Source organism: Leptonychotes weddellii, chromosome 6 (assembly GCF_054177405.1).
Source record: "Leptonychotes weddellii isolate Sample4059 chromosome 6, ASM5417740v2, whole genome shotgun sequence".
Lineage (NCBI taxonomy): Eukaryota > Metazoa > Chordata > Mammalia > Carnivora > Phocidae > Leptonychotes > Leptonychotes weddellii.
In genome coordinates, this window is record NC_138374.1 from 89898466 (window position 1) to 89923987 (window position 25522).

Genomic DNA, 25522 nt, shown 5'->3' on the forward strand with positions numbered 1-25522 from the left:
GCACTAGGAAGTAACAATGTTAATCAACTATTTGCAAAACTCATGGAGTGAACTGGATTGAAATTTTATGAGTGGCCACTGCATGCTTTACCCTGATTAAGAAAAATGAAGCTAAACAGGAAGACAACAAGAAGAAACTTCTATATTTCCTCACTGAATCAATCTATGCAAGAAATGTGGATACTTGTGCCAACCAGAAATCCAGATAGCCAGCTCTACTTTGAAGCCAATTCAAAAAATGAATCCAAGTAAGAATTTACAGATGGGAAAATCCAGATAGAAAATACCTGATGATAAATATTTATTCAAGTAAAACATACAGAGTTCCATTTAAATAATTGCTTACAAGTGTAACAAAATTGCATACTAAACTAAAAAGAAGTGGACTCTTAAAGAGATGTGAAAACAATAATTCAGAAATAATATTCTAGGTCAGTATTTCTAGATAGATTAGGAAATGTGTGAGATAAAGTGGCAAACAGTAAATGCTTTTAAATTCCTTGAGAAGTCAGGAATTATTGTTTTATTTCTGAATTTCATATATACAAAAATGAATTCAGGGATGATTTGGAAAACTTAAAGATAATTCTTTTTTTAAAAATAATCATTTACCTGTAGAACTGAAAACCACTAAAAAATATAGAAGTCAAAAAGATAGTTCTTTTATCAACATATGCAAGGAAACAGTAGGGAGCATTAAAAAAAAAAGCTTATGTCAAAATGACAAAACTTAAAACCAAGCTATACAGCTATGGCAAGAAATAAACATGATTCAGACTTCCCTAATCATGGGCAGTACTTTTCAGATTGGGATGAAAAATAAAACCCAGCTATATTGTTGGCACTTATAACCAATATGTCTTTTTAAAAAGTAAAACAAATAGATAAAAGTAAAAAAGTAAAAGAAGAGACAAAGCTGTGTCGAGCTAATGTAAATAAAAAGTGAGAAATCATTCTAATAATACACAAAAAAAATCTTAATGAAATCAGAACAAAGAATATCACTTCAATAAACATGTTAAAATGCTCACTTCTTTAGCAAAAATATTAAAGCTTTGATGGAAAATCATTTTTAAATTATAAAATTTGCAAAGGTATTTTAAAGATGATAGTCAATATATTTATGGGTGTGATGATATTCATTATTCAGTAAATATTTATTGAATACCTACTAGCACTAGTCACTTTGTAAGACCTAAGAATATAGCGTAATCAAAACACTATCAAATATGCCTTTCCATTTATGAAGATCTTGTTTCATGTTATTCAATAAGATTTTATCATTTTCTCAATTTAAAAAATTTATCGTATGTATTTTGTAGGCTTTCTCCTAATATGAATGGAACATTTTCCTATATCTAAGTTATTAGAAGTATAGCCTAGCAGTGTTTTGTAAAAGCCACTGGATTTTGAGTTAATTTTGGTAACATATTTTTTAGGGTATTATTAGTTTTTCTCTGGGTTCTTAGTTTTGCCATAGGATTGCTTATAATATTTGATTTTAAATTTTTTCCATCTTCTCTATATTTGTGGTTATGTATCCTATCCTTTCTCATTTGTGGTCTTGTATACTTTTGTTTTCTCCCTTAATTAGTATTATATTGTCTAATTCTAAAGGGAAAAATATTTGTGTGTGTCTTTATTATCCTTTATGTTATTTTTATATTTCTTGTTTTATTAATTTTGGTTTTAATCTATGTTAATTCCTTCTTCTTGGCTTGTTCTTTTTTTTTATCATAGTTTTATAATCCCTGTAGATGAACATTGACCTTTTTTTCTCCTTTCTGTAAATAATGAACATATTTAAGGCCATAAATTTTCCTACAGTCTTTTCTGTGTTCCATTGGTTGGATATGGTGTGTTTATATTTTTTGTTGTTTTCTAAATAATTTATAATTTTTATTTTGTTTTTTTTTTCTGTAATACAAGGGTTATCTAAGAATATATTTAAGGAGTTTTTGGTCTCTTTTTTAAGAAATTTATTATTTTTCTTTTTCTTTTTTTTTTTTTGATTTGTGATTAAAGAATGTGATCTATATAATCTCTTTTTTATGTTTCTTAAGGCTGGTATTGTGTATGTGTATAGGTCCAAGTGTAAGACTGATTTTTGTAAATGTTTTGTGGATAATGACAAATCTTTATCTTCTATTTGCTAACTTACTTTTGTCCACTATATTTGTCCAATTTGAAAAGAGTCACATTAAAGTTTTCTATTATTATATTTTAACTGATTACATACATATAATTATTACAAGTTCTTGCAGTTTTAGTAGCATTTGCTTTCTTTCCTTCCCTACTATGTAATTTGGTACAAACAGTTTTATGAGTATTTTCCAATCTTCACAAATTGTACTTTATACCATCGTATAATATTTCTCTTTATTCTATTTACGGCTTTTAAACTGTTTATCTTGTTCAGTACTTTTAAATTCTATCTCGTCTATTATTAATATTACCATTCTTGAATTTATATTCTTTGTTTTGTGCTTGTGTGATTTCTCTTTGCCTGTTCCTTTATTTTTCCAAATAATATGTAACTTTTTTAAACCTAAATTAACTGACTAGCTGAGAGAATTCAGTCCACTGTCATTAATTTCATAATTAATATACATAAATTTATTCCTTCCATCTTATTAAAATTTCTTACTTTGGTCCTTTTTATTTTTTCTTCTTATTTTTTTACTTGATCAAAGGCTATTAATTTCTCCTTTTTCTTCTTTTTTAATTTGAGAGTTCTATTGTACATTTAATTTCATTAACATTTTCATTCATCACCAGTACATAGCCCTATCATTCCATGAGGCAAATTATCAAATATTTCTCCCCCAAACCCTTTCTTCTGCTGCTTCTCCCCATGCCCACTTCTCCTAACAGTGAGACCCCTGGGATCCCCTTTGCTGCCCCACTCTCTGCCCCTGCACCCATCAGAGAAGACCTGGGGAGCATTTTTATTTTCTCCTACCCTTCCCCAACTTTTAGACTATTTGAATAGTGTCTCTTTTACTGTTCTTTCTTTAGCCCTTATATTATATATTCTTAGATGGTCTGTCATTATTTATTTTGATTTAACTCTGTGGATGTTGCAAGTTCTGTTGCTCACCACTGTTTTTTTTGTCTTAATCTTTCTTCACCTTGAACATGCTCCGCAGATTCATCTGGTGCTGTTGTAATCTCCTCCCTGCTTAGGCGCTCCCTCAGGTCAGGGGTGTGGCGGTATCCCAGCTGGATATGGGTCTCTGCAGTCCTCAAGAGTCCATGAATGTTACTTCATTGCCTTCTACCTTTTGAATGTTCAGTCCAGGGCCCGTCTCATTCTTTCTCCTTTATAAGCAACTTGCTATCTTTCTACAGAAGACTCTTAAATGTTTTATTTCAGAGCTCAAGAATTGTATAAATGAATGTCTACATGGTATCTTTTCTCATCAAGTACACATGACATAGCACATAAAATGTATAGGCTCAGATCTTTTTAAAAATCAGGATAAGACCCTTTTTTAAAAAGTAGTTTTTTTTTTCTTTAAGATTTTTAATTTATTTTTTGACAGAGAGCGAGAGAGGGAACACAAGCAGGGGGAGTGGGAGAGGGAGAAGCAGGCTTCCCGCAGAGCAGGGAGCCTGATGTGGGGCTCAATCCTAGGACCCTGGGATCATGATCTGAGCTGAAGGCAGACCCTAAATGACTGAGCCACCCAGGCGCCCAGTAGTTTCTTTTTTTTTTTTTTTTTTTTAGTAGTTTCTTTTTTATAATTATTTTTCTCCCCCCACTTTCCTTTTCTTTTTCTGGAACTCCTATTATTTACAGGTTAGGTGTTCTTTCCTCCACACTTTCATAACTTCTCTATCCTTGTATTTTTAAAAATTCTCCCACTAGATCTTGAAAACTACTAATTCTAGGCTCAACATTCATCATCCTTTCCTTCAACTTACCTACTAAATATTTTGACTTACAAATCTTATTTTTTAGTTTCAGGAAGTTTTTCTTAATGTTGTACTTGTACCTCTTCAAATACTCTTCTTCTGCTTCCCCCAACAGTTCTTTATTGATAAGCTGTTCTGATTGCTCTCTTCATTCTTGCTTTCTCTGGCTATGAGACATCCTTATTAGATGTCCTTTTATTTTCCTTTGTTCATTGTGGCACAGGTCCTGCTGCTGGACACTTTAAGGGGACTGGTCCTGTGAGGGTGGGAAGGCACAGACATCTCCATCATCACAGGCCCAAAATAGGCAAGTTACCATTTACTTATTGAGGCACCAAGAGGGAGGCTTTCTTTTGCATTAGGGTAGAGAAGACTCAGCACCCCCCACACTTCCTTACAGCCAGAGGATCAGGCACACCCAGGAGTCCTGTGATCATTGAGGGACAGCCCTACCAAGGCCTGCTACATGCTGGTCCTTGCCTTTGAGTTTTCCTGCTGTGGTCCCAAAGCTCTGTTCAGCCCAGAGCAAGAAACTATCTAGCTCATACCCTCTACCCGAGTACCAGTCCCAAAGTTGGCTTGACTCAAGAAAAGAAGATGTGTTTGACCTGAGTTAGAAGTGGAGAGGAAGCAAAGCACAATTAAGTCATCATCTTCCCCAAGTCCCCTGGGGAATATAATGATAAGCATAAAAATGACATATTCTCTGTCCTAATGTTGCTTGTGAGCTAGTTGGAAAGATAGACAATAGCTAAGTAAGTAAGCAAGTAAATAAATAAATAAATAAGAAATAAAAAAGAAAAAGAAACCCACACATAATTCTGAATTCACAACTGTGATTAGTGCTATGAAGGAAAGGTAAATAGAAATATGATCTAAGATTCCAAGAAAGAGTAGGCATTAATTGTGCAATGAGGGAAGAAGAAAAGAGCTACAGGCAGAGACCTTTGAGAGTGGGCACGGCACATTTCAGGAGGCAAAAGAAGAACAGCATGCCTGGAGCCAAAAAAGCAAGGGAAAGTAGAGTGTGAAAAGAAGCTGGAGAGGAAGGTAACAGTTACGGGCCAGACTACACAGGGTTTTAAAGGCCATGGTAAACAGTGTAGTCTTTCCCTAAAAGCAGGTGGCTATTAGAGTGTTTGACTCCATGGGTAAAAATATCTGATTCACATTTCAGGAGATCATGAGGATTCCATGTGGAGAGCAAATTTAAAGGAGCCATGTGATGCAGGGAGATCCATGAGGAGGGTACAGTGAGGTTTGAGGGAGGGTGACAGTGTGATCAGGAAGTGCACTTTTAGGTGGTCAGATGAAAGCGGGTATGAGAGTGGAAGGCAGGGAAGGGCAAGCCGAAATCACCGATTCAGTTGTTCATGTCAGGGTGGCTTTGAGATAGTCAAGTGGAGAAGTCAGTAAACACTGTGAATCTGGGGCAGTCCTGGGTAAGAGATATAAATTTGTGAGCCTTCTGAGTTTAGGTGTAAACTAAGGCTCTTAGGCATGAATGAGAATACCCTGGAAGAGAATAAGAAGAGAAAAAGACTATAATTTCTGGTATTCTGCTAGTATCTGTCTAAATCTCTTCTGGAAAGGTGATTGGTAATGCATATTAGCGTCTTTAAAAATGACTGTAAGTTTGATCCTATAATTCTATTTATAGGAATCTATCCTCAGAAAATAAGAGTAAGTGTGAAAGGCTTATGGATAAAAATACTCACTTAAGCATTATTTCTGATTATAAAAATAAAGGAAATTACCTAATTAATATCTGGAAGAGGTTAAGTAAATTATCATACATTTATATTAATGAATATCATGCCATTCTAATTTGATGTTTATAAAGATGTAATGGCCTAAGTAAATGACCATAATATAGTAAGTAAAAAAAGGACTCAAAGTTGACAGAGAGAGAAGGGGGTTGGGGAGACCTCAACTATGTGAAAGATGGATAGAACAAGAGTATAAAGAAATAAGTTTATCTGTAAACCGTGATAAGTGGATACTTGTCACCATTTTTATTCTTTTATCTAGTTTCCAAATCTTTCTAAATGGGCATGTATTACATCTTACGTATTATTTTATTGTTAGGAAAAGAAACAAAATTATAGTATTGCCCCAGTTGTCAATATGCCCTTATTAGCATTTCACTCTGTTGAATACTGGATAATGTTTTTTTCTTTTGATGGTATCAATGAGCATTTCTGTTTTGAATATAGGATAGTATTTTAAGTTTGTAAGATTATTGCCATATCTTTTAAAGTTTTATGAGCCATTTAGTCTTATAAAATGGTTTCAGAAAATTGATTAATTACTAGGCGGCAGCAGATCCATTCCCCTGGCACCACTCTGACTTGGCACCCAGTGTATCATCCTGAGAGCATTTCTCTTTCCTCCCCTTCTTATTGCTTAGCGGTACAAGTGGCTCTGAATTCTTTCATGTGAAGTTTTAAAAAGATTATATAATAAATATAGGAATTTACCAGTTATTTTAAATACAATGAATTGGTTTTTTTTCCTCCAGTGACTGTCTGAGAATTATCCATTTGGACTGTCATTTGCATCATCATTGTCTGCAGTGATATAAAATCATTTTGAATTTGGTTCCAGACTAAAAGCATGATTTTTTTTTTAATTCCAGGAATGTATACAAAGACTATCGCTTCCTTGAGCTGGCATGTGACTCGCAGGAGGATGTAGACAGCTGGAAGGCATCTCTGCTAAGAGCTGGGGTTTATCCTGATAAGTCTTTAGTAAGTTGGATATATCTCTTATCTTATAATTATTAACCATGCTTAAGAAGACATAATTCTATATACTATATAATGGAGAAACTAGTTCTCTTTTGATTTAATTAGTTTGGAACAGTTCTAAGTAATACTTTGCTCATATTTCTTTTTCTCCATTAGTTTCTAGAAGTTTATCAGTCTGTTTGTTAGAGAAAATGCCCTCCTCTGCCATAAAGCATAATATATGTAATCTCAGACCAAGAGAGAATTTCTTCGTTTTAATTTAAAATTTTATTTTCCTTTATGTGGTATTTCACAGTTGTTCTAGTATTCATACAGCTGTTTAGAACATTCTTCATATAGTCATAGTATATATATCATGTCATCACACTATTTCATATACTTAAAAATGTACTTATTTTTATAAAAATCTACCTCCTTTCATTATGTCTGTAGTACCTGAATCCAAAATTACATCTGTATTCAAATTCTGGTTAATGTCATTTGGAGTGTGAAAGAAGAAAAACATTATATTGCCATTCCTACTTATCTTTATAAATATACTTCAAGTGTTTGAAGTCACTTCTCGCATTCAAGTTAATAAACAGAACTTCTGTTTGTGTTCTTTGGAAAATGTCTGGATTTGAATTTCAGGAGTCCCACCCAACATGTACACACACCGATAGACAGATGCCACTGATGAGCGGCTCTTTCTGCTTACTTCCTGTCCCCTTAAGATGTTCTGTCCAGGGGGGCACCTGGGTGGCTCAGTCGGTTGGGCGTCTGCCTTCGGCTCAGGTCGTGGTCCCGGGGTCCTGGGATCGAGCCCCGCGTTGGGCTCCCTGCTCAGCGGGGAGCCTGCTTCTCCCTCTCCCACTCCCCCTGTTTGCGTTCCCCCTCTCGCTGAGTCTCTCTCTGTCAAATAAATGAATAAAGTCTTTAAAAAAAAAAAAAAAAAAGATGTTCTGTCCAGGTGTCTCCTCAGAACGCAAGTGCTGAGACTGAGCCTTGGGGATTTGGTCCAGCTTGACCCTTGTGGTGCTTACTTGGCTCTAGATCAGTTTATAGGACTGATCATGCACAAGTCAGGTCATTTCTAGGCTCCCAGTAGGAAGAGTCTTCTCAAGAGAAAGTCTGAAATATGGATGCAGGGTGGGGGGGCAATTGAAACATCTCTGGAGGAACTTTAGCCTTGACCCCATCCCTGAGGTTGCGCTGGAATTTAACAGAGTTCCAGAGGTAAAGGATTAGGCATTTGTGCCAAAAAGTTCTTCTCATTGCTGTTATTTTAGCTCCTACATAGACCTCTTAACTCCATCCCAACCTACCCTTGCCTGGCCAGCACCTAAAACAACGAACCCCCCACAACATACCCTGTGCCCTCCAAATGAGGTGAAACAAGACCCTTTCCTGGTGATAACCAAGCACAGAGGTATCTGTATGATTTCCATGGTTGTCCAAATTTTATCACTGTGTACATATATATTTACATAACTATATGCCACTCCAAAAATTGCACGTGAGAAATCACTTAAAAACTAAGAGTATCACCTGTACTTTTATTATTAATTCTAATCATTTATTAGTCTTCCCTCTCCATTGATGGTGGTGTGTTTAGTTTCACATACATTCTATATTAAAAATGTACATATGCTTAATTTTTTTATTCACTCAGTCCACAAAGCCTGTGGAGCACACGCTTTTTGCCAGGCGCCGTTCTAAGCCCTAGTGCTACAGAGGTGCGCAATAAGGTTCCATCCCCAAGGAGCAGACATTAAACAAGTGAACGAATAACTGTATAATTATGTAGTGTGATTTTATGGGAGTGATACAGTCTATAAAAAATAAAGAAAATTAAAGGGACAGACAATCAGAGAGGGGCAGGTAAGCTTTCTTTTAGTGAAGATGATGAGGGAAAGCCCCTTTGAAGAGTTGCCATTTGAGTAGGCTCCTGAAGGAAGGGAGGGAGAAAATGAAATGAGGGGAAGAATATTTGTGGAGAGGGCTAACAAGTGCAAAGCCACTCAGTGTCTCAGAAGAGCAACAAAAAGTCAGTGAATCTGGAACACAATGAGGGAGGACAAAAATATTTGATAGTTTCCAAGAGGGTAGTCGGGGCAGATTATATTGGTCTTGAAGGATGTGGTGAGCATTTGAGTTTTAAGTGAGATGGGAAGCCATTAAAGGGTTTCCAGCCAGTTAGTGACATGATAAGAGGGACACTTTCTAAAAGATTATATGGCGGGGTATTACAGGAAGCTGTACAGCAAGTGTGTTCAAGCAGAGGTTTTAGTGTCAAACTCCTGAGACTGAAATTCCAGAAGTTCACATGTAAGCTGTGAGACGTCTAGCCTTTTTATGTTTCAAAATTCCCATTTCTAAAATGGAAATAACAGGAGTCCCCTATAGCTTGGTTGACAGGATTAAGTGAGAGAATGCAGGGAAAGCATAAACAGGGTGGGCACAAGTAAGCACTCTATTTATAATGATGATGATGATGATAATTATCATTTTCATCACAGACTGCTTTAACAAGTAGATGAGAGCTAAAACAATGTGGATATTATAATGTAGCCCAATGAGATCATAAATACTTTATGCTATTTTCTATTTCCAAATAATGCTTGGTTGTATAGAATGTTTGTGTGTTGGATGTATGTCTTCCTACCATGCAACTGTAAAGTTTGTGAAGAATATTTTTCAGTCATGCTTTTGTCAGACTTATTTTAAATGCACTAGACAAGTTTGCTATTTAAAGAAATTATGTAATACATCTCTTGTGAGGGAAAACTGTCTTGGAAAAACAAAATTACCTTCCTATCTCTGGTGAATCCAAATTTACAAATGTGGATTTTCATGTATCCATAGCTCTGCACAAAGAAGACAGGCAATGAAATATTTGCATTTTTTATCAGAATACTCAATTTTAAGCAAATCTAGAGTTGTCCTACGCAATCTGTTTGATTCTTTTCACATCATTTTTGTTTATAAATACACTTTTGGTACAGTTGCTTGGAAGGTCGAGACAAAAGGGTTTTTTACTATATGCCAAAGACATGACAGGAAATTAAACTTGGCAGTATGCCATGAACATTGCTTTTCTCAGTTTTCATCATAAACAATATTTGCATTTCTTATGCACCATGTAGTTCTGGAGGTTATATTACACGATTGCTTGACTTGCAGATGTTTAAATGGCAGCTAACTACTGAAAGCAATCTAAGTAGAATGCTTGTGTAAACATTCATTTTGTGAGCATGCTTAGATTTGGGGGAATGGATACTTTTAGGTACAGTTATTCCTAATTTAGAAAGAGTTGATGAAAAAGTCAGATTAACCTAATAACAGATGTCTCTCTGTAAGTAAATTTTTAGGACTTCTGGTGTGTCATTTGGGTTTTGTATCAATAAACCACTGAGTTGACAGCAAATCAATCACTGTTCTAAAAATGAAACATTTATTTGTCATACATGGACATAAGTCTAGACTCAAGAAGTTCTACTTTCTACACAGAACACCTGTATTTTGACTGGAAAAAAAATCTACAAAGATAATTTTTTAAAAATTGTGTAATTTTGGCTTCATTTTGATAAATAGCCATCACCCCCATTTTGGTTTTAGACAAACTTTTTTTTCAACTAAGATTGCCCACTTTTTTATGACATGCTTTTCCCCATCATATTTTTTCTATCATGTCCACATGATGGAATATTTTTATGTCACTCATATCATAGCGTTTGTTCTGCTACCTGGTGTTTTCTATCTCTTAGGTTGTTTCTCTTGGAGTTTTCTACAGATTTTTTTTTCTTTCTTTCTCTTCCACCCTCTTCTCTCCCTTCCTTCCCTTCATCCATCACTGTTATGGAAGACTCTAGAAATTCAAATAGAAAAAGATGCAATTCTTACTTTATAGGAGTTTCAAATCTAGTGGAAGTGAGGGATGCAAATAAATAATTACAATGTGGTAGGAACCACAGTGGATATCTGTATAAAATGCAACAGCCCAACTATATTTCTATGTGGATTTTCTAATTACCTTTAGTCCCTTAATCTTTCTGGTTCCAAAGCAAAATGTAGACTTCACATTTGAGCAGTGTAATGTGTGGCCCTAACATGGAAATGAGAAGTCCTGGATCCAGTTTCCCACTATGGCACTGCCATACTCCATGAACTTACACATAACCTCTCTGAGCCACAAATTTAGCCTTCTACCAATTACCTCATCTTTCTGAGCAGCCGCAGTACTTTAAAAATATATGTAAATCTGAATTTGGATTTAGCAGAATTTTATTTCTTTAACTTCTATTTCCTTTGGCCATTAAATTAAAATTATAACCACTATAAAATTTTATACTGTTAAATAATTGAATTATTACACAATTTTGAAGTAAAGATTTTTCTGAAGGAATTAATTCATAGTATTTTAGGGTTTTTTTACTGATGAAAATGAGATAAAAAGTGTGTGTGTGTACCAGTATTATAGGCTACAATTAAAGAACTTTGAAAAGATTATTTTACAGGAAAAAATATATGTACATGCATCAGTAAGTGTGAATACAAATAAATGTGAATTTCATTAAATATCTAAAGAGCGTGATATAAAAAATGATGGACTTTTCTGGCACAGTTTTGTCAGCTAACAGTATGACTTAAATTGTATATAAACACTAAAGAATTCCAAATTCCTTGGAACATTTTGTGTGCAGTGAAATGAGGTAGACTTTAAGTCAGATCTACTCACATTTGAATCCTGACCCTTCTATTTATTGGCTGTGTGGCTCAGGCTACTTACTTAACTCTTTTTTTTTTTTTTTTAGTATTCTTTTTTAAACTCAAAATAATGCTACCTTCCCCTGCGTGATTTTATAGGATTAAGTGAGAACTATTGCACATGACCTCTAGCTTGGTGCTGCAACTGGGTGGATGTGTTCAATGCCACGTAGCCTTTATTATTGATGAAAATCATTAATGGTCCATGAAACCCTAATTTCCAGTTTAGTAGTTACGTTTTCCTTTGCAAACTATCAGTGAGACTTGGGCACATGAGGGAGAATTTCCTTAACTGTTGGCTGAGGAGGCAGAATTGTTTAGGGGGTGCCTTGGGTTGTGCTGCCCTGTGGCCAGGCTGGCTTGGAAGGCTCCGTTCGTCCGTCAGGAGTGAGCCCAAGGGGCTGCCTGTCAGGGAAAGTGAGGATTCACAAGCCTGCCCTCCGATGCTGGCCTGTGGGCTATCTGAAAGAAGCAGCCTGCAGAGTAGTGGGTGCCCTGGAAATAGATTTGGTGCAAATTTAGTTTTGCCTATTTGTTAAATTACACACCTCAGCATTTCTGAAGAGACTTCCATTGGCTGTAGAGATGGATGGTCCTCCCCTACAGGGTATGAGTTAAGTGGTGAAAAATGGCAGTAGAATGTGAAACACCCCGGAACTTTTACCTCTGAATTCAAGACTTGCCTGGTCGTAGTGAATGCTTTTAGGACTGCTTTGGAAGTTGAAACCCCTCTATTAATGAAGTCTTTGGGGACTTCAGAAATTCCTTGTGGATAGACTCTAAAACTGAATGTGTCTCTATGGCAAATAGCAACTAGGGGAGTGGGGAGGGCCTCTGTATCATTCGAGGGGGGAGAAAAAAGAATGCCCACAGACCTCCATAAATACTTTTTAATATGGGATGACCACTCACATGCATTTATTTATTCAGCCATCTAAAAAATATAAGACTGACAGTGCCCACACTTAGCCTGGCCACACATCACTTTATTCTTAGCTTATTCGGCAGTGCTTCCCACACAACGTCAAGCAGCCACGTGACCAATTCTGAAGAGTTTCGTTTTTCTTCAATGGAGGTACTTGCCATGATCTAAACATAAATCGCTGCCACGCAGAGTAGTGGAGGGAATTATAAAACATTTACAGTTCACCATTCATGACTGTTATGCCTCTCTCAGAATAGACAATTGGGAAATGATTGAAGGAAAAAAGAAATGGCAAAGCCACACCACGTCCTCCACTTGGATGTTTCTCATATTTAAGGATCAAGGCCCCTACTCTGTGACATCATTGTTGCCACTACAAACAGAACCATCTGCCGTGGAGCAGAGAAGCCAGTCATTCCCTAACGTGTAAAAAATACTTGGTTGAACTCCTGAAACTTATTTGGTAGATCAAAAGCTGCCCTGCTGTGGAATTCAATAAATTCCATCTGTTTGAGGTATTTTCAGCAATATTGCACTTCTTTGGAGAACCAGGGTCCTGTTATTCTCTAAAATAGCATTTTACTCCTGATAAAATTCCCTGTGGGGATCTTTATTGCCTTCTTGAATGGTTGGCATATTCCTTACAGAGACTCTCCCCCCCCCCCTTCATTCATTCTTGTATCATTATTTATGTCTCACAGAAGCCAGTGATGTTAACAGTGATATCATGGCAACTCCCAATGCCAAGAAGCTTCTCTACACTGTTTTATCAGTGTCTTCAAACTTATGTTATTATTAAATGTGATGGCTCTGATGGTCCTTGGATTAGACATTTCCCCAGAGTCACCAGTTGGCATTGTTTTTAAGAAAATATCCTCTCCTGTGATTGTTGCCTTGCCCCTCTCCAGAAAATTTCGGTATGTAGTATTTCTCCCTGCACATCCTCGTTTAAAACTAAACGCCAGATCTCCAGCCCAACCTGTTACTCCACCCTGTGCTCAGTCTTCTCCACAGATGCACGCAGTTTCCTAACAGCTCTCTTCAACTCGGCATCGCAGCGAGAAATTCCTTCTGGGCCCCTCGTGAGAAGAGTTCAGATCTGTTCCCGGCCCATATCCCATCACGTCTTCCCCACAGGATCTGACCTTGCAAGGACTCGGGTTGCCCTGGGAGTAATGAATCACCATTTTATTTTTTTAAGCCATATGTGAGTTAAATTGTTTGATATAAATCATACTCTTGCCGCTCCAGTTTGAAAGAGGAGAGCCGTTTGCCCGCCGCCTGTCGCTGGCTGCTGTGTCTCTATCCAGAGTGTCTCTTGTAGAAATGACTGCATTTTTTGGTGACTAACCTTTCCAGACCCATTTTCTTGAATGTGGACCAGTGTTTACTTTGGCCACATCCCCACTATACAGCTTTCGCTTCCCATGCCAACCCGGGACAAAACTCATAATTTATGAAGTAGAGGAATGGTACAGATGGAGGTCGTAACTTGGTCTGCTTACCCTGTCTCCCCAGAACCACCCACTCCTTTCCTCTGCTCTCTTTTCCTTTCTTTTTCCACCTTCTTTGAAACCAAGGATGCAGTGTTTGTTTAAAAATGCATTGGCTGATGAAATTTTCCATGGCTTGGCATGTTGGAGGAGGGGTTGTCAGGAAAGGGCAAGCTGACATACTAACTATTTTGCCTTTCATGCTAACAGTTCACTTATTACCAATTCAAACCAGTGCTTTTTGGCCAGGTTCCCATACTCCAAGGATTCCGGGTAGGAAGAAAGGGGGAAATCTCTGTCATAATTTTCTGCTGTTATAAATATGTGATTTCATTTAATATAAGTGGATTCTTCGACTTGCCCATGGGCTTTGGGTGCTGTATGTATGTATGGGATGTCAGGGAATAAATTATTTGTTTTGATTTTGCTCTAGCATGAAAATCTTTAAATAAGTTTATGTTTAACATATTTCTTTCTTTCTTTTTTTTTCCTTGCGGCCACATGCACAGGGGAACAACAAAGTAAGTTCTTTGTCCTATTGCAGCTCCTCTTTCTCTCCGGCCCCCACTCCCCTGCCGCATGTATCTTGGCAAGAGTGTTTCTGGGCCCATTGAAATGACTGTTGTCTGTGACAGCACACCAATGATCTAGGGCTTGCAAATGCCGGGGAAAACATATGTTTGGACTACCCTAACGGCTGCTCCGTTTTGACCTTTTGGAAGGGAAGTGTTAACCGTTCTTTAGGGTTGGTTATTGGGTGGTTCAGAGAGGTTGATAATATAAGGAAAGAGGTCGACACTGAGAGCAAAGATTATGAAGATTTAATAATAAGGACTCTTCTGCAGAAAGGGTACAACAATCTGATGAAACTCAGTGCAGCGAAGTTTTTGACCAAAAATCAAAGCTCTCGTGTTAATGTGCAGTTATAAAAACCCCAAACTGGAGTCTTAAATAGCAGGATGGCTGGCTTTGCTGGTGAAACTGAACTAGATCAGTGCTCTGGCTTTGAAGGTGCCTTAAAATGGATGGAGGAGGGTGGGGTCCACATTTGACTTGGCTTCTGCACCCTGATGTATTCCAGCTGGACGGAAGTGGGAGGGTATGGGGGATGGAGGAAGAGATGAATGTGCATGATGGATTTGTGAGACCAGGCAACACACACCGATGGGGAAAATGATCTTAATATTGTTATTGTCATTAGATAAAGGAGCAATTTAGTCATTCATAGGGTTGCTGGCTTGTTTGAATTTAAATTCAATTCTTCCAAAAGATTAGAACTACTTCTCACTTATATTAGTTCTATAATAGTAGCATAGTTAGGGAAGATGGTCTTAAGTTTAGCAGGGTGATTTGTTTTTCCTTTTTTCTATGGAGAATTATTAGTGTTTCATCCTACCAGGTGGCCCACTTAAAATAAGCCTCATTGAATGCAATAAGAATTGAAAAGAATCTGTTCTATAAGGGGCTGCCTGCATATTTAAACCAGCTGGAATTCATCAAAATTGCTATTCATAAGCCATACATATAGAATGTAAAACAAATGTGGGAAATCTTGCAGTTTAATTTGATGGAATGTGCTGTTACAGAATATGTTGAAGCCATGGTTGGTATTGAAAATGTGTCACTTTATGAATTTATATCTGGATAGAACTGCTTATGACCCAAGTAATAATATTTAATAAAGTTAAAATACTACAAGAAAAGTACAAGATAGACATTTGTGAAGAAGCAAGGCGGGTGGATTCAGTCCACTTTTTAAAAACAGCAGTAGCTTATAAAATTAGTTAGAGATTTCTTATACAAAGTAAAGGGTAATATTTCTACCTAATACTACCACTATTAGAAAAAAACATTTGGACAAAATATAAAAACCCATATTTTGTTCTTATACCATATGATGTATTTCAATTTTTGAGTAGTAAATATGTCTGATCTGGTCATTTACAATGAGTCTCTGTCTAGAATTTCATGTGCTCCATCTCTTGTTTGTTTGTTAAGTACTGTGAGCTAATCGTGAGTGCATTAATAACTAGTCTGTGTATGCTGATGATCAGGGAACCAGCTACTGACATTTTGTGGGGAGTGTAATCCTTAGACCACTCGAAAAGCATTAATGATTTGCCTCTTTCACTAGTGATTCACTGATGACTTGCAGGGATTTGTAAAAGTCCCAAAAGAAAACACTTCTCTATAGGAGTCATCCATTTATTGTGTCTTGCTTGGGCAAGTTCTTCTGGGCATGTTCAGTTTAATAGAGTTTACTGATTTTCAGATAATTATAATGCAATGAGCAATAAAACCCCAAAATGCTAAGCTGCTGCTCATAAGGGTACCTCTAGGATGATGCAGAAGACCTTCCAGAGTCTTCAGGCACCGGGAGCCACCATTTTGCATAATGAAAACTTGGGACAATGCTGAGGGGATATCTTCAGGTGCCATAGTGTCAGTTGACAAGTGTTAAAGATGCAAGCACTGATTGTTTGGGTTTTTAATTGAAGAGCGGCTACTTTGGAGGTGTTGGTATTTATTGCCCTTATGCCTTAATTTTTAATTGTTTATGTTATGAATGGTGAAAAAATGTAATGCTAATACTTCTAAAATCTGATCATTATACTGACCATGTACTCTGGCACAAAAGAGCCTCCTGAAATCACAAACAGCACATCTGCATGCTATTTTCCTTTAGCTTAGAATTTCAGTATAAATGGAAAACACTGGAATACAAGCTGTGCTGTCTCCAGAGTATAGATCTGGAGTCTTCAGAAGGAGAATATGAGATTCTTTTTTCCCTCCAATTCTGGAATGCTTGTTCTGAATTGTCCCCAAGGCAACATACCTAACTTGTTGCCTGCCATATACGTGAACCAGCTGTAAAAGGTGACTCATTTAAGACTCACAATGGCTAATTGTTTATTTAGGGAATGGCATTTTCTTATTTATGATACTAACCAGACTCTAAAGAGAATGAAATCTGCTAAATTAATGTTTCTTTAGATGAGCAGAATGAATGGCTTCATCTTCCCACATACATTAAATGCAGTGCAAACACACACACACACACACACACACACACACCCATACATGTATATTCTGAGGTGTATGGAACAAGCCTACTATTCATTTTCTCAGTAACAACTAAGCTGATCTGCTTCAGCCACCTTTAGATTACACTTTGGATTTGGGATCTAATCCTCTCAACTCCAAGGAAACAAACTTTCATGATAGATGCACATTTAGATTTGTATTATGATGGAATGAAACATCCAGGTTCACATTCCTCTTTGAATAATTGTATGTATTTTGTTATTTTTCCTTAAAAAGCAAGTTTTCCTTTACTGAGGAGATCACAGTTGTTAAAAAAATTCCTTCCAGGCCCATTACTTATTTTTCCTTTTGAAAATGTTTTTCTGTTGGCATAGTGATACTCTAAATTGCTTAGGGTAGAGTCTGTCTCCTCCTTAGAGGGGTTTCCCTGAACCGTGGGTTCCAAGTCCATGTTTTCATGAGGAAGACCAGAGTCTAGGACTTCATGAGTCAGTTCCGGGAATGTGAACGAATATATACAGTAATGGGGTGTGGTGGGGGGAGGTTGTTTTTGTGCTTTTTCTTAAATTGTGGTACACAAATATAAGAATGTCATTTGCAGAACTGAGGCCTTCAGGTAAAAAGTTATCTCCATGTTTCTTGTCTTAGAAAGAAGACATTTAATTTCCTTATTTAGTGTGATGCCCTCTCTTGGTAGGCATTTCTAGGAATATAATAGACTTCTAATTTTATTTATTTATTAAAGACTTTGGGTTTTGTTAAATATCTTTGATATTAGGCAAGCTAAAGGTAGAGAAATACTTGAAATAATAAGGAATAAAATTCTATAACAAAAGCTCTCAAGTTTCTTAATGATGTTGGTGCAGAAACATAAATGAAAACTAAAAAAAAAAGAAATCCTGATGAATTCAGAAATGAATGTTTCAAAAAATTTTAAGTTATGGGGAAAAACTACATTTAATCTCTTCTCTTATGAATCTTTTATTATCTTTGAAAGAAAGATTCAGTCTTCTTAAAGGATTCTTACATTTCTTCTGGCAGAAGTATTAATTTGACCACCTTGATTAGAGAGAAAGAACATTTGAAAAAGAGAAATAGAACCAAAACATGCTAAAACATTTTTTTAAAAAAACTAAGTAGTAAGTTCTGGTTAAGTTAAATGCAAAAATGTAATACATATTGGCGGGCTTTGCTGTTTAAGAAAAGAAAGGAAAATCAGATTTAAACACTTGTTTTTACATTTAAAAAATACTTTGTCTAGTGATTTCCCAACATATTCAGCAAGATAAGTGGACATGGTTGGCCTCCATTAATGGGAAAAATAGTTATTACCTAGAGTATTTATTTTGGGGGTCCACTGGATTCTGGAAGTCATTTGCAAAGATAGAGTATGCCAGATCAAATGTCACCAAAATATATCATACTGAAGAACGTAGATGTTAAATGCATGATAATTTGTCTTGTCTCTTATGCCAGGCCTTCAACTCCTAAATTCTTGCCCTTGGTTGAAGGTGAGAGACTACAGATAACACTGAAAACCCATCACCAAACCCATAAAGAACCAGACAGTACAGTATCATAATGTATATTACCTTTCTAACATTTAAAATATGTCTAAGTGCTAATCAGAACATTCTAAGCAGTTTAGATATAGTCAGTTCAATTAGGGTTTTTTATTTTCTTTGAATAATGTATATGCTTTCCTTGATTTTCTTAGAGAAGCTTAGAAAGTGTATTTCCCTGGGATTTAAGGAGAGTCCATCTGATTTGCTTAATTTATGCATAACCCAATAAGAATATCATTAAAGTGAAAAGAAAGGATGAAACCTTACTGGCCTCAAAGTGTTATTTTAGTTCCATGTGCATATAAAAATGAATTGTCTGTCTCAATCTTTGCGACACCGATAAACCTTTGGTTCTTTTTTGGCAAACCTATCTTAAAAGACCATTGCCTAATGCTTAGTTTTTGAACCCCCTGACTTTTATCTTAATCAGTTAGAGCAAAGGGCAGTTCAGTTGGAGGCAGAAAACTTTGAAAGTGAGTTGCAATCTATATTATGTTTGCAAATTTATTAATCTTGCCAAATAGACTCTATAAGAAAGCAAGAATTGATCTGTTGCTCAGAAAGCTCACAGTGGGTGATAGAATGGGGACTTCTGAAGGGTTCTTGGGGCTTATTTATATTTTATTTCCTCTATTGTTTTCAAAATAAGTGACTTCACTCTAGTTAATAATGATGAGAATAACTTTGTCTTACTTCATAGCTTTTTTGACATAGTCTTAGTATTACACTTTTTAAAATTTTAATTCCAGTGTAGTTAAAATATAGTCTTATATTAGTTTCATGTGTACAATGTAGTGATTCAATACGGTGATTCAACAATTCCATACATCACCTGGTGCTCATCATAAGTGCTCTCCTTAATCCCTATTATCTGTTGGCTTCTATCTTCTTTCCCTTGGTTTGCTGTTTTGTTTCTTAAATTCCACATGTGAGTGAAATCATATGGTATTTGTCTTTCTCTGACTGGTTTGTTTCACTTAGCATTATAGTCTCTAGTCCATCCGTGTTGTTGCAAATGGCAAGATTTCATTCTTCATTATGGCTGAATACTATTCCATTGTATATACACCACATCTATATCCATTCATTTATTGATGGACACTTGGGCTGCTTCCATAGTTTTGCTATTGTAAATAATCCTGCAATAAACATAGGGGTGCATATATCCCTTCAAATTAGTGGTTTTGTATTCTTTGAGTAAATACCCAGTAGCATGATTACTGGGTAATTCTATTTTTGATTTTTTGAGGAACCTTCATACTGTCTTGCACAGTTCCAACACCAGTTTGTGTTTCCACCAGCTGTGCATGAGGGTTCGTTTTCCTTCACATCCTCATCAACACTTGTTTCTTAAGTTTTTGATTTTAGCCATTCTGACAAGTGTGAGGTGATATCTCATTGTGGTTCTGATTTGCATTTCCCTGATGATGAATGATGTTGAGCATCTTTTGATGTGTCTGTTGGCCATCTGGATGTCTTATTTGGAGAAATGTCTGTTCATGTGTTCTGCCCAATTTTTATTGGTTTATTTGGGGTTTTTTTGTGTGTGTATTGGGTTTTATAAGTTCTTTATGTATTTTGAATACTAACCCTTTATTGGATATGTCATTTGCAAATATCTTCTCCCATTTAGTAGGTTGTCTTTTAGTTCTGTTGGTCATTTCTTTTGATGCACAGAGGCTTTTTATTTTGATGTAGTCCCAGTAGTTTATTTTTGCTTTTGTTTCCCTTGCCTCAGGAGACATATCTAGAAAGATATTGCTGTGGCCGATGTCAGAGAAATTAGTGCCTGTCCTCTCTTCTAGGAAGTTCATGGTTTCAGGTCTCACATGAGGTCCTTAATCCATTTTGAGTTTACTTTTTGTATGGTGTAAGAAAGTGGTCCAGTTCATTCTTGTGCATGTAGCTGTCCAGTTTCCCCAACACCATTTGTTGAAGAGACTGTCTTTTGCCCATTGCATATTCTTGCCTCCTTTGTCGAAGATTAATTGACCATATAATCGTGGGTTTATTTCTGGGCTTTCTATTCTGCTCTGTTGATCTATGTGTATGTTTTTATGCCAGTACCCTACTATTTGGATTACTACAGCTTTGCAATATAATTTGAAGTCTGGAATTGTGATACCTGTTTTGTATTTCTTTTTCAGGATTGCTTTGGCCATTCCAGGTCTTTTGTGGTTCCATAAAAATTTTAATATTATTTGGTCTAGTTCTGTGAAAAATGCTGTTGGTATTTTGATAGGGATTGCATTAAATATGTAGATAGCTTTGGGCATTGTAGACATTTCAACAATATTTGTTCATCCAATCTATGAGCATGGACTATCTTTCCATTTCTTTGTGTCATCTTCAATTTTTTTTATCAGTGTTACAGTTTTCAGAGTATAGATTTTTCACCTTTTGATTAAATTTGTTCCTAGGTATTTTATTATTTTAGATGCAAATGTAAATGGGATTTTTAAAAATTTCCCTTCCACTGCTTCATTATTACTGTATAGAAATACAAAAGATGTATGTACATTGATTTTGTATCCTGCAATCATACTGAATTCATTTATACATTCTAATAGTTTTTTGGTAGAATCTCTAAGGTTTTCTCATAGTATCATGTCATCTGCAAATAGTGGAAGTTTTATTTGGATGTTTTTTATTTCTTTTTGTTGTCTAATTGCTATGCCCAGGAGTTCCAGTACTATGTTGAATAAAACTGGTGAGAGTGGACATTCTTGTCTTGTTCCTGACATTAGGGGAAAAGCTCTCAGTTTTTCATCATTAAGTAAGATATTAGCTGTGGGTTTTTCATATATGGCCTTTATTATGTTGAGATATATTCCTTCTAAACCTACTTTGTTGAGGGTTTTTATTGTGAACGGATGTTGTACTTTGTCAAATGCTTTTTCTGTGTCTATTAAGATGATCATATGGTTTTTATCCTTTCTCTTATTGATGTAATGTATTGATTGATTTGTGAATATTGAACCACTCTTGCATCCCAGGAATAAATCCCACTTGACCCTGGTGAACGGTTTTTTAAAATGTATTGTTGGATTTTGTTTGCCAATATTTTGTTGATGATTTTTGCATCTGTATTCATCAGGGATATTGGCCTGTAGTTCTCTTTTTAATGTAGTATCTTTATCTGGTCTTGGTATCAGGGTAATGCTGGCCTTACAGAGTGAATTTGGAAGTTTTCCTTCCTCTCCTATTTTTTGGAAAAGTTTGAGAAGAAAATTTTGATAGAATTTACCTGTAAAGCCATCCAGTCCTGGATTTCTGTTTGTTGGCAGTTTTTTGTTTACTGATTCACTTTCACTGTTGGTAATTGGTCTGTTCAAATTTTCTGTTTCTTCCTGCTTCAGTTTTGATAGTTTATATGTTTCTAGGAATTTATCCATTTCTTCTAGGTTGGCCAATTTGTTGGCATATTATTTTTCATGATATTCTCTTACAATCCTTTGTATTTCTCTGGTGTTTGTTATTTTCCTCTTTCATTTGTGATTTTATTTATTTGAGCCCTTTCTCTCTCTCTCTTTCTCTTTCCTCTCTTATTTTGATGAGTCTGGCTGGAAGTTTATCAATTTTGTTGATCTTTTCAAAGAACCAGCTCCTGGTTTTATTGATTCTGTCGTTTTCTTAGTTTATATTATCATTTATTTCTGCTCTAATCTTTATTATTATTTCCTTCCTTCTGCTGGTTTGGGGTTATGTTTGTTCTTCTTTTTTTAGTTCCTTTAAGCATAAGGTTAGGTTGTTTATGTAAGATTTTTCTTGCTTCTTGAGGTTGGCCTGTATTGCTATAAACTTCCTCTTAAAACTGCTTTTGCTGGATCCCAGAGATTTTGTACCATTGAGTTTTCATTTTCATTTTTCTCCATGTAATTTAAAAAAAAATTTTTTTTAAGTAATCTCTACATCCAACGTGGGGCTCAAACTTACAGCCCTGAGATGAAAAGTCAGATCCTCTACCAACTGAGCTAGCCAGGTGCCCCTCCATGTAATTTTTTATTTCTTCCTTGATCTCTTGGTTAACCCATTCATTATTTAGTAGCATGTTTAACCTCCATGCATTTGTGCTCTTTTCCAGATTTTTTTCTTGTGGTTGATTTCTGGTTTCATAGCATTGGGTCAGAAAAGATGTATAGTATTACTTCAGTCTTTTTGAATTTGTTAAGATTGTTTTGTGGCCTAATATGTGATCTATTCTGGAGAATGTTCTGTGTGCACTTGAAAAGAATGTGTATTCTGCTCTTTTAGGATTGAATGTTGTGAATGTATCTGTTAAATCCATCTGATCTAGTGTGTCATTCAAAATCTCTGTTTCCTTGTTGATATTCTGTTTGGATGATCTATCCATTTATGTAAGTGGGGTGTTAAAGTCCCCTACTACTATTGTATTACTATCAATTAGTACCTTTATGCCTGTTATTAACTGTTTTATGTATTTGGGTGCACCCATGTTGGGTGCATAAAGATTTACAATTGTTATATCGTCTTGTTGGATTATCCCTTTTGCTATATACTGTCCTTCTTTGTCTGTTGTTGCAGTCTTTGTTTTAAAGTCTATTTTGCCTGATATAAGTATTGCTACCCCGGCTTTCTTTTGGCATCCGTTTGCATGATAAATGTTTCTCCATCCCCTCACTTTCAGTCTGCCTGTGTCTTTAGATCTTAAATGAGTCTCTTGTAGGTAGCATATAAATGGGTGTTGTTTTTTTAATCCAGTCTGTCATCCTATGTCTCTTCATTGGAGTGTTTAGTCCATTTACATTCAAAGTAGTTATTGATCAGTATGTATTTATTGCCATTTTGTAACTTGTTTTGTGGTTGTTTTTTAGTTCTTCTGTGATCATTTCTTATCTTGTTCTCTTTCATGGTTTGCTGGCTTTTTTTAATGCTTATAGTTGGATTCTTTTCTCTCTTTTTTTGCATATCTATTACTGGTTTTTGATTTGTGGTTACCATTAGGTTTGTATATAACATCTGCATATACCAGTCTATATTAAGTTGATGGTTGATTAAGTTTGAGCCCATTCTTTACTCCTCTCCCCACCACATTTTTGGTATATGATGTCATATTTTACATCCTTTTATTTTGTGAGTGATTTTTACAAATATACTTATTTTCACTGCTTTTCTGCTTCCTACATTTTTTATTCTTATGGTCTTTCCTTTCCACTCAGAGTCCTCTTCAACAGTTCTTATAGGCTAGTGGTCATGAACTCCTTTAGCTTTTGTTTGTCTGGAAATTCTTTATCTCTCTTCTATTCTGAATAATAGATTTGTTGGATAGAGTATTCTTGGCTGCAGATTTTTCCTTTCGGCACTTTGAAAAGTCTGCTGATAGCCTTATAGAGTTTCCCTTGTATGTAACTATCTTCTTTTCTCCTGCTTCTTTTAAAATTCTCTCTTTATCACTCCTTTGGGCCATTTTAATTACTATGTGTCTTGGTGTGGACCTTCTTGGGTTGATTTTGTAGGGGATCTCTGCCTTCTGTATCTGGATATCTGTTTCCTTCCCACATTAGGGAAGTTTTCAGCTATTATTTCTTCAAATAAATTTTCTGTCCCCTTTCCTCTCTCTTCTTCTTCCAGGATCCCTGTAATGTGAATGTTGTTATGCTTGATAAAGTCACTGAGTTCCCTAAGTCTGTTCTCATTTTGCATAATTTTTTTTTCTCACACCTGCTCAGTTTGATTACTTCCTATTACCCTGTCCTCCAGGTCACTAATTTATTCCTCTGCTTCTTCTAGCCTGCTGGTTATTACATCTAGTATTTTTAATTTATTTTGTTCTTCATCTCTGTTTCTTTTTTATTTTTTCTATCTCTTGTTAATGGTCTCACTGATGCTCTCTACTCTTTTCTTAAGTCCAGTAAGTATCTTTATGATTATTGCTTTAAATTCTCTATCAGGGGTGCCTGGGTGGCGCAGTCGGTTAAGCATCTGCCTTCGGCTTGGGTCGTGATCTCTGGGTCCTGGGATCAAGCCCGGTGTCTGGCTCCCTGCTCAGCAGGGAGTCTGCTGCTCTCTTTCTCTCTCTCTCTCTGTCTCCATCTGCCCTCTCCCCAGACTCCTTCTCTCTCTCTCTCTCTCAAATAAATAAATAAAATATTTTAAAAAAAATTCTCTATTAGGCATATTACATATATCATTTTCGTTTAGGTCTCTTGCTATGGTTTTGTCCTGTTCTTTCATTTGGGCATATTCCTCTGTCTCCTAAAATTGTCTAACTCCCAGTGTCTGTCTGTGTGTTAGGAAAGTCAGCTACATTTCTTGCCCTTATAAATAATGGCCTCATGAAGAAATCCTGTAGTGCCCAGCAGTGCAGTGTCCCCTGTTCACCAGAAACTCATGCTTCAGGGGTGTCTCCTATGTGTGTTGTATGTTACCTGCTGTCATGTCTGGGCTGCTTTTTCCTTCAGTCTAGTCATCTGCACAGGCTTTCTTTGCTTCTTGTGGGCAGTGTTTGACCCCTAGCCAGAGTGGGGCATGTAATTTTAACAAGGCACTCACTGGTTTGCTTGCAAAATGAGACCTATAGCTGCTGCTGCAGAGACTGGGGCTGTGTGGGGAGGGCAGGCAATTTTAAGAAGGTGCACCCTTCCACAGGGTCAATAGCCACTGCAGCTGCTGCCAAGACCAAGGCCCCGCAAGACACACTGCTCAGAGACTTGGTTTTGGCAAGATTTGCACTGGTCTTCTGGAGGAAGTGACGCACCGAGTCCAAACTGAGGCACAGGTGAGTGGGAAGGGTGGATCCACTGAAGTGCAGTGGGGCAGGGCTTGGTGTAAGCAAGTTAGGTAATGAGGCAGCTGTGTGTTTATGCTGGGGTTTGGGGGATGGAAATGGCACCTTGCTAGCTCCTTTGTTTCTGGAGGGTTCTCCCTGAAATCCCTGCCTCTCTGAGCTCTGAGATGAGTGAGTAACTCTCTCCCATATGCCCCTGGCATTTTTCAAACTGCTGCTTCTATGCTGTATCCCCACAGGCTCTTTGTTATGCTGTCTCTTTAAAGGTAGGGACTCAGCTTCCTATTGCTGTCTTGGGCTGTCCCAGAGCCAAGCCCTCTGATTTTTAAAAT

The 25522-nt window shown here is 36.5% G+C and overlaps 1 protein-coding gene across 1 annotated transcript in view; it reads left to right on the forward strand.

The window, feature by feature from the left end:
* The window catches only part of DNM3 (dynamin 3), a 533769-nt gene that overhangs the window by 422846 nt on the left and 85401 nt on the right, over positions 1 to 25522 (forward strand). Inside the window, exon 15 of the mRNA XM_081823185.1 lies at positions 6557 to 6668. Within this exon, the coding sequence (XP_081679311.1) occupies positions 6557 to 6668 (112 nt within the window). The remainder of the gene's footprint in view (positions 1 to 6556; positions 6669 to 25522) is intronic.